The sequence below is a fragment of the Lampetra planeri genome, chromosome 42 (genome assembly GCF_965212315.1).
Source record: "Lampetra planeri chromosome 42, kcLamPlan1.2.h2, whole genome shotgun sequence".
In the NCBI taxonomy this organism is placed as follows: Eukaryota; Metazoa; Chordata; class Hyperoartia; order Petromyzontiformes; family Petromyzontidae; genus Lampetra; species Lampetra planeri.
In genome coordinates this window covers 3,505,379-3,518,291 of record NC_136148.1, presented here as the reverse complement: position 1 = coordinate 3,518,291, position 12,913 = coordinate 3,505,379, and the positions used below count along the sequence as shown (strand labels likewise).

Below are 12,913 nucleotides of genomic sequence, written 5' to 3'. Positions count from 1 at the left end.
CTGTGTGTGAACATTGCAACTGGGGAGACAAAGGCGACGAGGCGTGGTGCTGGCTACCCACCTCTTTTGTGTGCCGATGACGATTTTTGACCCCCCCCCTCGTCACACGGCGTCACAAAAAGTCAGACCCCCCCTCAAATATGACGTCACAAAGCTCTGCCCCCCCCAAAAAAAAATATAAAACACGCTTCAAATCGCTTTAAACTATTGTCATTGTAGTGCGTATTTAATGTGGCGCTGCACTCTGATGTAGGAGAAAACATTTATTACAAAGTCTATTTAATTAAGTAGAACGTGTTGTCGATATTTATTTAAAGTTGCGCATTTTGATGTGACGTCACATTTCTCAAACACCCCGCCCGCCCTAGGTGCGTGACGTCATTTATGGACGGCCCCTTACCTCCGAAAGAGCACGAGCCGAGAGACGGCCTTTTACCCCTAGATCGACTCGGCCTTAAACGAGTCACGTGCAGTAACAGCGCTGCGTGACGCGAGGGGGCGCTGGGGGGGCGACGTTTTTTGAGCACCAGGAAATGGTCTGTTGAAGGTTTTCCGCGACATCACAACACTCCTCTCGCTCTGCCATCATCATCATCGTCGTCGTCCTCGTCGATGTAGCATCATCATCATCATCACCGGCGAAACACCACCAAGCACCACCACCACGGAAGGTAGCGACACGTGCTGAGTTTTTGGCGTTTGTGTTCAACGGTCGGTTCGTGCGCGCGTTGTTGTGGTGGCTCTGTTTGGTCTCACGTCCTCTTCCTGTGTGCGGAGAGCGTCCGAACCGGTCCTGGGCCTCCCCTAGGTCGACTCGGCCTCGAGCGAGTACCTGAGACGCGGTTGTGTGGTAACACATCGCCACTGGGGGGAGAGAAAGGCGGTCGGAGTGCCGTGCCGGCCACCCCCCCCCCACCCGTGCCGGCCTTCGTTGGGTGCTGCTCGCTAAAAGCACTTGCCACAAAGAGTCCGTCGAGGCTATGCGGGTGATCTTTGTCTTGTGCCTCGATCTCCGTGGGTATGATGTACAGCACACGTTTAAAGTCGTCAACGGCACCGTTTGGGGCCGTCCATAAATGACGTCACGTACCTGGGGGGGGGGGGGTCAGACATTTGTGACGATGTGTGACGAGGGGGGGGGGGTGAGAAATGTGACGTCACATCAAAATGCGCAACTTTAAATAAATATAGACAACACGTTCTACTTAATTAGATAGACTTTGTAATAAATGTTTTCTCCTACAACATCAGAGTGCAGCGCCACATTAAATACGCACTACAATGACAATAGTTTAAAGCGATTTGAAGAATTTTTTTTTTGGGTGGGGGGGGGCAGAGCTTTGTGACGTCATATTTGAGGGGGGGGGGTCTGACATTTTGTGACGTCGTGTGACGAAGGGGGGGGGGGATCAAAAATCGTCCAAAATCGCGTGACGTCATTTATGGACGGGCCCCTTATTCCGTCATACTTCACCGCGCTGGTCACCACGGGCCGGTGAAGGCGGTGGTGCAACAGGACTACAGTACAACCGATCCCATCAGCTTGCAGCTGATGGGTCCAGAGCTGTGTGGTTATCTTCAGTCAACGTCGCTGATATTCAACTGAACTACTAACGCCGTAATATACAGAATATATATTTTTTGGGGGGTTAGATCGCGTGATTATAAATGTGTCGTTAAACCCGCCACCACCCGACACAGCCAATTAGTAAGGTTTGTAACGTAAACAGAACGTGCCAATTCGTTACCGGTGTGTTGGAGAGTAAACCCACGCAGCATTTACCAGAGGTGTGGACTCGAGTCATGTGACTTGGACTCGAGTCAGACTCGAGTCATGAATTTGATGACTTGCGACTCGACTTGGACTTGCATAACAATGACTTTGTCCCACCTATGAGATGTGGACTCGAGTCATGTGACTTGGACTCGAGTCAGACTCGAGTCATGAATTTGATGACTTGCGACTCGACTTGGACTTGCATAACAATGACTTTGTCCCACCTCTGGCATTTACAATCTGAGTACGACGTTTCGCCAGTAATCACAATGAGCTTCATCAGGCGACAAGTCATATTTGTGGAGTAATCCTCCTGTTTCATTCTTAACTACTATGAAAACAAACATTTTACCAGGTAAGGTCCCACTGAGCGATGTGGCTACTTTTTCACAAGCGACATATCACAAATTAGAGCCCAACGAAGTGGAGTTTATCGTGTGGAAATGTTTTGCATACAAATACCCTAAACGCGTGGCGTTGATTCTAAAATGTGGAGGGGAAAAAACCGGAGGACCCGGAGAAAAATCGACCACGGGGAGAGAGAGAGAGACGCAAAATCCAAATTTACAGCAGCAGGCGTCAGGGTCAGGATTGAACCCACGACCTCCTGTATACCAGGCGAGGTAGTTAACATCTCCTAGCCACCGTGATGATGATGAGAGAAATACGCGCAAACTCCAAATACAGGGTGTTTCAAAGGCGTCAGGATCGTGATCGAACCCAAGAACTCCTACATACCAGGCGAGGTAGTTAACATCTCGCCACCGTGATGATGATGAGAGTGACGCACAAACTCCAAATATACAGCAGGCGTCAGGGTCGGGATTGAACCCATGACCTCTTGCAGACCAGGTGAGGTAGTTAACATCTCCTAGCCAGCGTGATGATGAGAGAGACACACGCAAACTCCAAATATACAGCAGGCGTCAGGGTCGGGATCGAACCCCACGACCTCCTTGCATACCAGGCGAGGAAGATAAAATCTCGCAGAAAGGCCGTGTCAGCAGATTGAATGTCGTCTGCGGATCTGTTTCGTTCTGCCTAGTTGGTGGTCACCCATCCCCCAGTGCGACCATTCAGCCAGGCCCCAGCTTGCTTTGCTTCCGAGATCTGATGAGATTTAGGGGGTGGGGGGGGGGAAATGATCACACCTTCACACCTCCGATTAGCACGGCTGGCTACGTACGGTGCGAATGAAGTTCAACATACAATACGTATTATTATTTGTATATTGTTTTATTTTTCTACCTACGTGACTTTAGCGAACGAACCAAAGAGTATACAATACGTACTTAAACACGTTCATCAACAACACTGCGTCCTTAAAAGAAACATACAAAATAGGCTTTCCTTCATAGCGCGTAATTAGAGATGCCAGGAGAGAGAGAGAGTGTTGATGATCAGGCCTGGAGACTTCACTTGTCTGCACCATGGTGCCTGATGGCAGTTTATAAATAGGACAATATGAATAATAATCAGTAGCTATTGCGTAACAGACAAAGCCCTGCGGAAACCAACACAAAGGTTTAACACTTGGTGTGATATTTTTTTTATAGATCAATAAGCGGCGTCACTTCACGACGCTTCCCCCCACACACACACGCGCGGCTCAGTGACGTCTGTACACCTGTGGCAAAGGTGCGTCTGTGTAAAAGTACGTCTGTAAACAAAAAAGAGATCCATGGGTCCCATCGGATTCCTCCGGGTGTCAATAAAAAAATTCGTATTCCATATGCTTAGGTTTTTTCGGTAAAGTCACGTAGGTAAAAAATAAAAATTAATAAAAGTAAAATAAAAAATAAAATAAAAATCACGACGTTTCGGAGGCAACACAAGCTTCCGTCTTCAGGTGGAACCGTCACAGCACGATTGCTGTATTAAGTGATATGAAGTGATACAGCTATCGTGCTGTGACGGTTCTACCTGAAGACGGAATCTTGCGTTGCCTCCGAAACGTCGTGATTTTTATTTTTTTATTTAATTTTAATTTTACTTTTATTAATTAAATTTTTTACCTACGTGACTTTACCGAAACAACCTAAGAATATGAATCCTTGCAGTCACGAAAGCTTCAAATCTAGAATTCTCATTCCGTCTCCACCGCCCACCCCCTTCCCCGCTTGCGACCGCGCGCAGCCACCACCCGCGCCATGGCCCCGCGCGGCGGCACCGCCGGCTCCGGCTCCGTCTCCGCAGCGACGGTGCAGCGCGACCTCCTCTTCCAGAGCTACGCTCGCTTCCACGAGGCGCGCCTCTCGGCGCCGGGCGGCCGCGGCCGACGGCCCCCGGGCGACGCCGCTGACCTCCGGCGGGACGCGCGGGCCCTGCTGGCCTCGCGGGAGCACGCCGCCGCCGGCGGCTCCGGCTCCGGCGGCGGCTCCGGCTCGACGTTCGGCCGCGTGGACGTCTACGGAGTCGTCGAGGGCTCGCAGCGCCGGCCGGGCCCGCCGGGGCTGGGCGCCATCGCCCGCTGCCTCGACTGGTTCGAGACGGTGAGCCTCCACGTGTTCCTCTACCCCTGGAAGAAGGAGTTTCGGCAGATCAAGGTGAGTCACGTGGGGTGGGCGAGGGGCACCGATCCCCCGGCACTTACGATGGCCCCCCGCCGTGTATTTGGAGTGTGCTTGCCGGTGTTTCGGTTGCCGCGCACCTATTAAGGCCAGGAGAGTGCGCAAGGGGGTGGTGTGGCCGGACCCACGCTCGGCCGTTTTTATCTCCCGAGTGATGATGTTTACCAGACTGCACCAGGTACTCATTTGAGGCTGAGTCGACCTAGGGGAGGCCCGGGACCGGTTCAGATAATCGTCACTGGCGTTGGCTGTGAGCGGGAATCGAACCCGTGTCGCCGGGTTCATAGCGCAGCGTAGCGCTACCCCACCACACACACACTCACACGCGCACTCACACACAAGCGTGCACACACGCACTCATACGTGCACTTACTCACGTACGCATTCGCGCACGCACGCACGCACGCGTGTGTGTGTGTGTGTACACACCGGCTTGGGGAAATAAAAAACAAACCCAGTAATATTATTCAGCGGTGTCGACAACAAAAACGCACGCACTTGACTGGAAGACGGCAAATCTAATAAGGTTTTCACCCTCCGGAATTACGAGATTGAATTAATGTCGGGATCTTGTGGCAAACGAGACGCAGCTTCAAATCGTCCAAATGCCACGCGCGGGCGGGCACGCGCGCGAATGCGGGCAGGCGGGCGTCCCGACGGAGGAGGAGGAAACACCGTCGTCATTTTGGCGGGTAAGCGTTCCGAGGAGCCAGGGGACTGGGGGAATAGTGGAGATTAACATTAACGCTTCCTTCAGATGCCCGGGGGGCGGGGGGGGGTGGTGGTGGTGATGGGAACCGTTTGAGAGAGACAGCGTATAGACGGCTTACGTGAATTAAACAAGAGGACACTCTGCCGCGGCTGCGAAACTTTCCAGGTTTGTCGTAGAGCCGCGGAGAGACACGGAGATACAGAAATGGAAAGACGCAGAGACGGAGAGATGCAGACACGCACGGACGGACGGACAGATGGACAGACACAGAGACGCATAGATAGAGAGACGCAGAGACTGAGAGACGCAGGGATGGAGAGACGCAGACACGCAGAGACTAACAGACGGACAGACGCATAGACAGGTCCCTGGGACGATTTTAACGACATGCGCGCAAATTCTCGACGTGTTTCCCCCCCCCTTTTCACCCGACACACGACTTAGCCCCCCCCCCCCTACCTCCACCTTGGCCTTCCGCCCCCCCCCCCTACCCATGGCATCATGAACCTCGTCCCGGTAGCGGACGAGACGAAAAACCAAACAGGCGACAGCCACGATGCCCCCTTCCCGTCCGCTCGGTGGCTGTCTCGGCGAGTTCGACTTCTCGTTGCGCCGGGGAGGGTGGCGGTGGTGGGGATCGACTCGGCCTATCGTCGTCGTCGTCGTCGTCGTCGCTCCGTGGTCGATGAAACGAGAACCGCTTGTTGGGGAGAAGTCACGTGACTGGCGGTGGTTGTCCGATGGGTAAACTAACTCGTCCCCTGCTATTACCATGCGGTTGGCTACGCACGGTGCGACAGAAGTTCAACGTAAGCTGTTTTTTACTTGGCCAGGCAAGTCCCACCGAGCTATGTAGCTCTTTTTCAGAAGTGACCTGGCCACAAATGATAGCTCAACCAAGTGAGCTTATCATCATCACCACGTGGTAATGTACAGCAGCCAAATACTCTAAACGCGCGATGTTGATTCTAAATGTGGAGGGAAAAACCGGAGGACCCGCAGAAAAACCCATGCCACCACGGGGAGAGAGACACGCAAACTCCAAATATACAGCAGGTGTCAGGGTCTGAATCGTATCCACAACGTTCTGTATACCAAGCGATGCGGTTAACATTTTGCCGTAGACTGGAGGGGAACGATTTCTACTGCTGATTCTGGGCTGTAAAAGGGAAATGGGCATATTTTAAAGGCACCGTCGTGTGCTTTTAAGTGAAAGTGGAAGGAAAATGGAATCTAAAACCTGAACTGGTGTCACGGCGACGGGGTTTTTACCAAAACAGCAGCAGCAGCAATGACATTCCAGCGTTCGTGCGGAGTCTCAAGTCGATGTTTATTGTAACCAGGTGAGAACTCGAGATGCCACGATTTGCATGAGTGACGAAGTACAACAATGTAGAAATTGGAGCAGAGACAGACAGATAGACATCAAAGCAGAGACAGCCAGATAGAGATCAGGGCAGTGACAACCAGATAGAGATCAGGGCAGAGACAACCAGATAGAGATCAGGGCAGAGACAGACAGATAGAGATCAGGGCAGTGAACACCAGATAGAGATCAGGGCAGAGACAACCAGATAGAGATCAGGGCAGAGACAACCAGATCGAGATCAGAACAGAGACAGACAGACAGAGATCAGGGCAAAGACAGACAGATATAGATCAGAGCAGAGACAACCAGATAGAGATCAGGGCAGTGACAACCAGATAGAGATCAGGGCAGTGACAACCAGATAGAGATCAGGGCAGATACAGACAGACAGAGATCAGAGACAGAGACAGACTGATAGAGATCAGGGCAGTGACAGCCAGATAGAGATCAGAACGGCATCACGGGAAACACTGACAGTAACACTCGAACATAAATCAACCCGATCCCGCGAAACACACAACTCCAGTCGATGTTACCCCGGTGCTTCATGGTTAGTATTATCGGTCGTCCAATCGGTGAACCCCATAAATCGTTTTACGCGCATGCCCAGTGTTCCCTTCGTTTTTCATGAACTTGGCTATCCGCGATTTTTGGCAATCCGCATCGAGAGAGAGAGAGAGAAATAAAGTGATGAAATAAAATGATGAGAGAGAATGTGATGGGATAAAGTAATGACATTTAATACTTTAATATTTATTCGTCTTCACTACATATTTTAATCAATGGCTTTAGAGTTATTATTATCCATTCATATCCACGTACTTAATAGCTTGTGCATTTATCTGAGGTCGAATTTTATATTCACGAGCATCCCCGCAGCGTATCCCTCGCGAAAAAAAAACAGAGGGAACCCTGTATAATTTTACATCCACAATATATCCAGATGCCACGTGTGGTCCTCTCTCGGGGAAGTGCGGTGTCTCACTGATGTCATCCCCAGCCCGCGACTTCATTCGGGGCTGCGCTGGGAGCGGTAGCGGTTAGCGCTACGCTGCGCTACGAACCCGGAAGAGACCCGGGTTCGATTCCTGCTCGCGGCCAACACATTGTGACGATTGTCTGAACCGGTCCTGAGCCTCCCCGCGGTCGACTCAGCCTCAAATGAGTACCTGGTGCGGTGTGTGAACCATCGCTAATGGGGGATGACAAAGGCGGCCGGGCGTGGTGTTGGCCACCCACCCCCTCGTGTGCCGTGCCGGCCTTCATGGGTGCTCGCTAACAGCACTTGCCCCAACAGGCTGCTGAGGCTACATGGGTGATCTTTGTTTTTGTGTTGGGGGACCCCAGTCTAGTTTAGATTATACTGGTAGGAACGAAGTGGACCAGACCACCAATAGATTATATCGTCCGTCCGTCCGTCCGTCCGTCCGTGTATCAACATCGCCCCCTACTGCAAATACTTGGCAGGACCCTACAAAAACCTTTTGACTCAGTGGGGCTTTCCTGGCTTAACAAGTGTAATAATACATTATGTTTATATTCTTTGGTTATTCGTTCCTACCAGCCCACCCCGCAGGGTCCTGTTTTCAATCATTTTTCTGCGATAACTTGCCACGTGATGAGCCGCTTCGTTGAGCTGTCATTTGTGGCCAATGGGCTTTGCCCGGGAAAAAAAAAAGGTAGTTTTACTCATTTATTTTCAAAGTCATTTGCTTACCTTTCCTATACTTTGCACGCCTATCGTGATTTTGTGCTGTTTGTTGTTGTAACATTCTGAACCCGCCGGATTCCTGCAGCATCAATACATATTCTGATTGTGATTCAGTGGTGTGTACTCGCGTACAAAACGCTGCCTAAACTTGGGTTCGGAGACCACCAGTCATAGTCATTTAATGCTTTAACTTTAATGCGTGGTGACAGAAAGGAGTTTATGGACCACATGTTCCACGAACAAATACAGAGACTCTACTTATGAACGTGTTAGGTTCAAAACAAGTTGTACGGCGTGTACACTAAATACGGGGAATGGCTTTAAAAGTTATATAATCTCCCGTAGATGTAGATGCCACTGGTTCTTCATGGTCTAAACATGTAGATGCCACCACCGCCATCTATTGCACGGCGGTTGAACTTACGACTCTCGGTCCGAACGGGCGATTGGACAAACGCACAAGTTTGTTCGTATCTATGAAAGTTCCTACGTCGAATGTTCGTACTTAGAGGAGTCCCTGTAAATGTACAAACTGCACGCACAACACCGTTCATGCTGAGCACTCCGCAGCAGCGGTGGGCGCCTGAGCCCCGGCTAAACTAACGGCTCCGTCGCTGTCCACCTGTCCGTGCGCAGGCCTTCTCTGGGCCCTTCGTCTACTGGGTTCGCGGCGTCCTGCGCAAAGACGACACCGAGCGCATCCTCCACCTGCTTGGCTTCAACCGCTGCCCGCCGGAGAGCGACGACGCCGACGGCGCCGACGTCGCCGCCGTCGCCTACGAGCGTCGCGGCCGCTCCCAGCCCGACGTCGCCCTGGCCGTCGCCTTCGACCTCTTCCTCGCCGCCGCCGAGTGCCGGCTCATGGAGGAGATGGCGACTCGCGCCGGCGCCCTCCGCCTCCCGCTAGGCCACGTGGTGCGCGAGCGCCGGCGGGGCACGCGCGGCGGCCTGGAGGCGCAGGTCGCCGCGCTGGCGCGAGCGGCGGCGACCGCCGAGACGGCGAACGGCGACGCCGGCAAAGCGGCCGCCGCCTCCGCCGCGACCGGCGCCGCCGCCGCCGACGACGGTTACGACGACGGTGTCGGCGGCCGCGGCGGGGAACCGAGTTTCCACGGGGCGTCGTTTTCGGGGCTGGCCGTGGAAGCGCCGGAGATCCTGCCGGCGGTGCTGAGCAGCGCCGATCGCGCTTCGCGGGAGCGCAACGACGCCGCCATCGCGGCCGCGTTGGCGCAGGACAACGAAGACGACGTCGGTGGTGACGGCGGCGGTGGTGGTGGCGCGGCAGACCGCGACGAAACCATTCTCCGTCCGACGCCGTCGCTCATGCGCATGAGCAGCTCGCCGAGCGACCGCGCGGACTTTCGCGGCCGATTCCAGGCAGGCGCCAACGTTTCGGGGACAGGGGCCGAGATGGTGGCACGCCAAGCAGCGCCCCCCTCTCACCACCACCAGCAGCAGAGCGTGTCCATGCGCGGCAACCAACGCCGCGCCACGAACACCGTCGTCTCGTCGGACTCCGGCGCCGGCAGCGTCGGCAGGAGCTGCGGCGACGTTGGCGCCGCGACGTTCGACGTTTGCTACCGGTGCCGCGTTGCCGCGGTGGAGAAGTGCTGCTACTGCCGGGACCCGTTGTGCGAGTCGTGCATGCGATTGCACGCGTGCAAGGGAGCAGACGACGGCGCTTCGCCAAAACTTCGGCGCTCCGAGTCCAGCATCAAGAGCCAGCAGCTGCACCAGCAGCAGCAGCAGCAACAGGGGGTGGCGGCGGCGGTGCCGGCAAAACCGTCACTCGCGACGATCCACTGCGGCTTCTGCGGAGACGCGAATGGCGCCCTCAGCTGCCGCTCGTGCCAGAAGGTGACGTGCCAGGATTGCTGCGTGCATTACCGCGAAGTCTGCCTCGGCGCCGGCGATGGGAGCAAGCACGACTTTGCGCCCATTGGCTCCAGCGGGCACGGGCAGCAGCAGCAGCAGCCGTTCCGCGGCAGCAGGAGGTGAAAGTTCCGTGCGGAATGGATGGCCCCGCTGGTGTCCGGACCGCCGAGCACTCCCATATAAACCGCCGTGCCCTCCCGTGCGGAACCCCGTGCCCTCCCGTCTGGACCGCCCTCTTGTCGGGGTCGTCAGGTCCTTTCTTCCAGACTACTGAGTCCTCCCGTGCGGAACCCCGTGCCCTCCCGTCTGGACCGCCCTCTTGTTGGGGTCGTCGAATCCTTTCTGCCAGACCACTGAGTCCTCCCGTGCGGAACCCCGTGCCCTCCCGTCTGGACCGCCCTCTTGTCGGGGTCGTCAAATCATTTCTGCCAGACCACTGAGTCCTCCCGTGCGGAACCCCGTGCCCTCCCGTCTGGACCGCCCTCTTGTCGGGTCCTCCCGTCTGGACGGACTGGCCCTCCCGTCTGGACCGCCCTCTTGTCGGGTCCTCCCGTCTGGACGGACTGGCCCTCCCGTCTGGACCGCCCTCTTGTCGGGTCCTCCCGTCTGGACGGACTGGCCCTCCCGTCTGGACTGCGGGGTTCTCCTCTCCCGCTCCTCTCTCTCACTCTCACTCTCCCCGTGCATTAAATCCTCGACTCGACTCCCCTTTACATGCTGGTGGTGGTGCCAGGTGTTAAAGGTTTCATAGCTAGTATATATATTCGTGGGTTATCAAGTTTTTTTCCAGCCCGACACCCAAGGAACAGTGCACAGTTTCTATTATGAAGCTCAACGCAGCCTGCTTGGAAAGTGCGGGCAACGTTAACTCCATTGAGACGTCATCCGTGGACGTTGTCCGTTGTTGTGTGCCTTGAGTGTAGCGGTGGATCCACAGAGTGTTGTTTTGACAAAATTCGTTGAATTGACCACAGTGGGATGATTTTTTTGGGGGGGATTGTTGTTTACTCCCGAAATGGAGACGGAACATTCCTGGAAATAATGTTTCGTCTAAAAATGTCTTCGCTCTTCCCCTGTTCTGCATGGATTTCCTCCGGGTTCTGCCTGTTTCCTCAACTCGTAAAAAACAACAACAAAAACCTGGCAAAATGTAACTGGTATTGGCCAAAAAACATCACATTCCACCTTTTTCTGCCTTACCTACCCCAGCAACACCAGCTCCATTCCCAGCCCCTGTCCCTCCATTCATTCCGTCACCTCCCTCACTGACCACCGCCGGCTTGTATAAACCCAACATAGAATAATAAAAATAATATATGCACCCGATCTAGACATATTTTGGAAGCGTAAGCAGGTTGAACCTGGATAGCACCTGGATGGGCGACCACGAGTGTTTCTGCGATTCCACAACCTAGTGGGACGCCACGGTGGCTAGGAGATGTTAACTACCTCGCCTGGTATACAGGAGGTCGTGGGTTCGATCCTGACCCCGACGCCTGTATACAGGATGCTTCAAAACAATGTGAACACTTACATGGGACTGTCGTTTTTAATGGAAGAAAAGAACGGATAATACACTGTAACATACTCTTTGGTTCTTTCGGTAAAGTCACGTAGGTAGAAAAATAATAGATCACGACGTTTCGATCGCAACACAAGCAATCGTCATCAGGTGGGACAACCACAGCAGTGTTCTCTTGCTGTGGTTGTCCCACCTGATGACGATTGCTTGTGTTGCGATCGAAACGTCGTGATCTATTATTTTCATACCTACGTGACTTTACCGAAAGAGCTCAAGAGTTTGGATCCCGACACTGTAACATGATAACAAATGTATGTTAATAGCTTCAAAAGTAAACGACTCTCCACTTGTTCGCCATCATTGTCAACACGTTGCCTGGAATCTTCTCCAGGTGGTCTCCAGAGCCCGGAGGCACATTTCTTGAGGTGTTGTTTCAAATTCTCAGAAGTGTTAACATTTTTTTAAAGCATCCTGTATTTGGAATTTGCGTGTTCACTCTTTTCCCGTGGTTGCGTTTTTTTTTTATTCTTCGAGTGCTCCGATTTTCTCCTCCACATTTCAACAACACATTCCTGCGGAGGGAGCTGGTAGGAACGTTGGGTTGCTCGGTCAATGGCCAGGGTCAACGGCGGCGTGGAGTATTCCGCAAATATGCCCGACTGTGAGGGCGGGCACAAGCCGGCGTGAGTAGGTTAAACGTTGAGTTTTATAAGGGCACCACGAGGTGACCAGCCCCTCCCCACCCAGCCCCACCCCTCCCACCCCTCACCCAGCCCCATCCCACCCAGCCCCACCCTCCCCACCCAGCCCCTGCCCACCCCACCCAGCCCCTCCCTACCCAGCCCCTCCCTCCCTCCCCACCCAGCTCCTCCCCACCCTCCCCTCTCCACCCAGCCCCACTCCACCAGGCCCCACCCCTCCCATTTTTTGATGCACGACGGACGGACACAATAATCCCCTGTGGGCTGGTGTAACCAGGAGGTTCCTACCAGCATCACGCATTTAGAGTATTTGGCTGCTATAAACTTCCACGTGATGAGAAGCCACTTCGTTGAGCTATCAGCTGTGGCCAGGTTGCTTCTGAAAATGAGCTATAACGCTCAGTGGGCCTCACCTGGTAAAATAAAATAAATAGTTTAGTATAGCACAATAAAAGGCCCACGGTAACCTTTTCGTCCGTTTTATAAAACTAATTTTTATTTCTTTGAACGTTAACATTTTTATATCAGACAAAATATTAAAGAAATGACAATCGCTGATGAGTTAATTGAATAAATGCATATCTGAATGTCATGAACGGAATTTGTTATGAAGTTAGAATGGTTTGAAAACTTGTCGCAGTGGGCAGTATTCTCCCTCAAGTACTGGACAGCAAAG

General features: G+C 53.4%; 1 protein-coding gene across 1 annotated transcript; it reads left to right on the top strand.

Annotated features, from left to right (window-relative positions):
- Positions 1-463: 463 nt before the first annotated feature.
- Positions 464-12,259, top strand: SPATA2 (spermatogenesis associated 2). Its single transcript, XM_078613784.1, has 3 exons — positions 464-671; positions 3,914-4,323; positions 8,776-12,259. The coding sequence occupies exons 2-3, from the start codon at positions 3,928-3,930 to the stop codon at positions 10,135-10,137; spliced, it is 1,758 nt and encodes a 585-aa protein (XP_078469910.1). The 5' UTR covers positions 464-671; positions 3,914-3,927; the 3' UTR covers positions 10,138-12,259.
- The last annotated feature ends 654 nt before the right edge of the window (positions 12,260-12,913 follow it).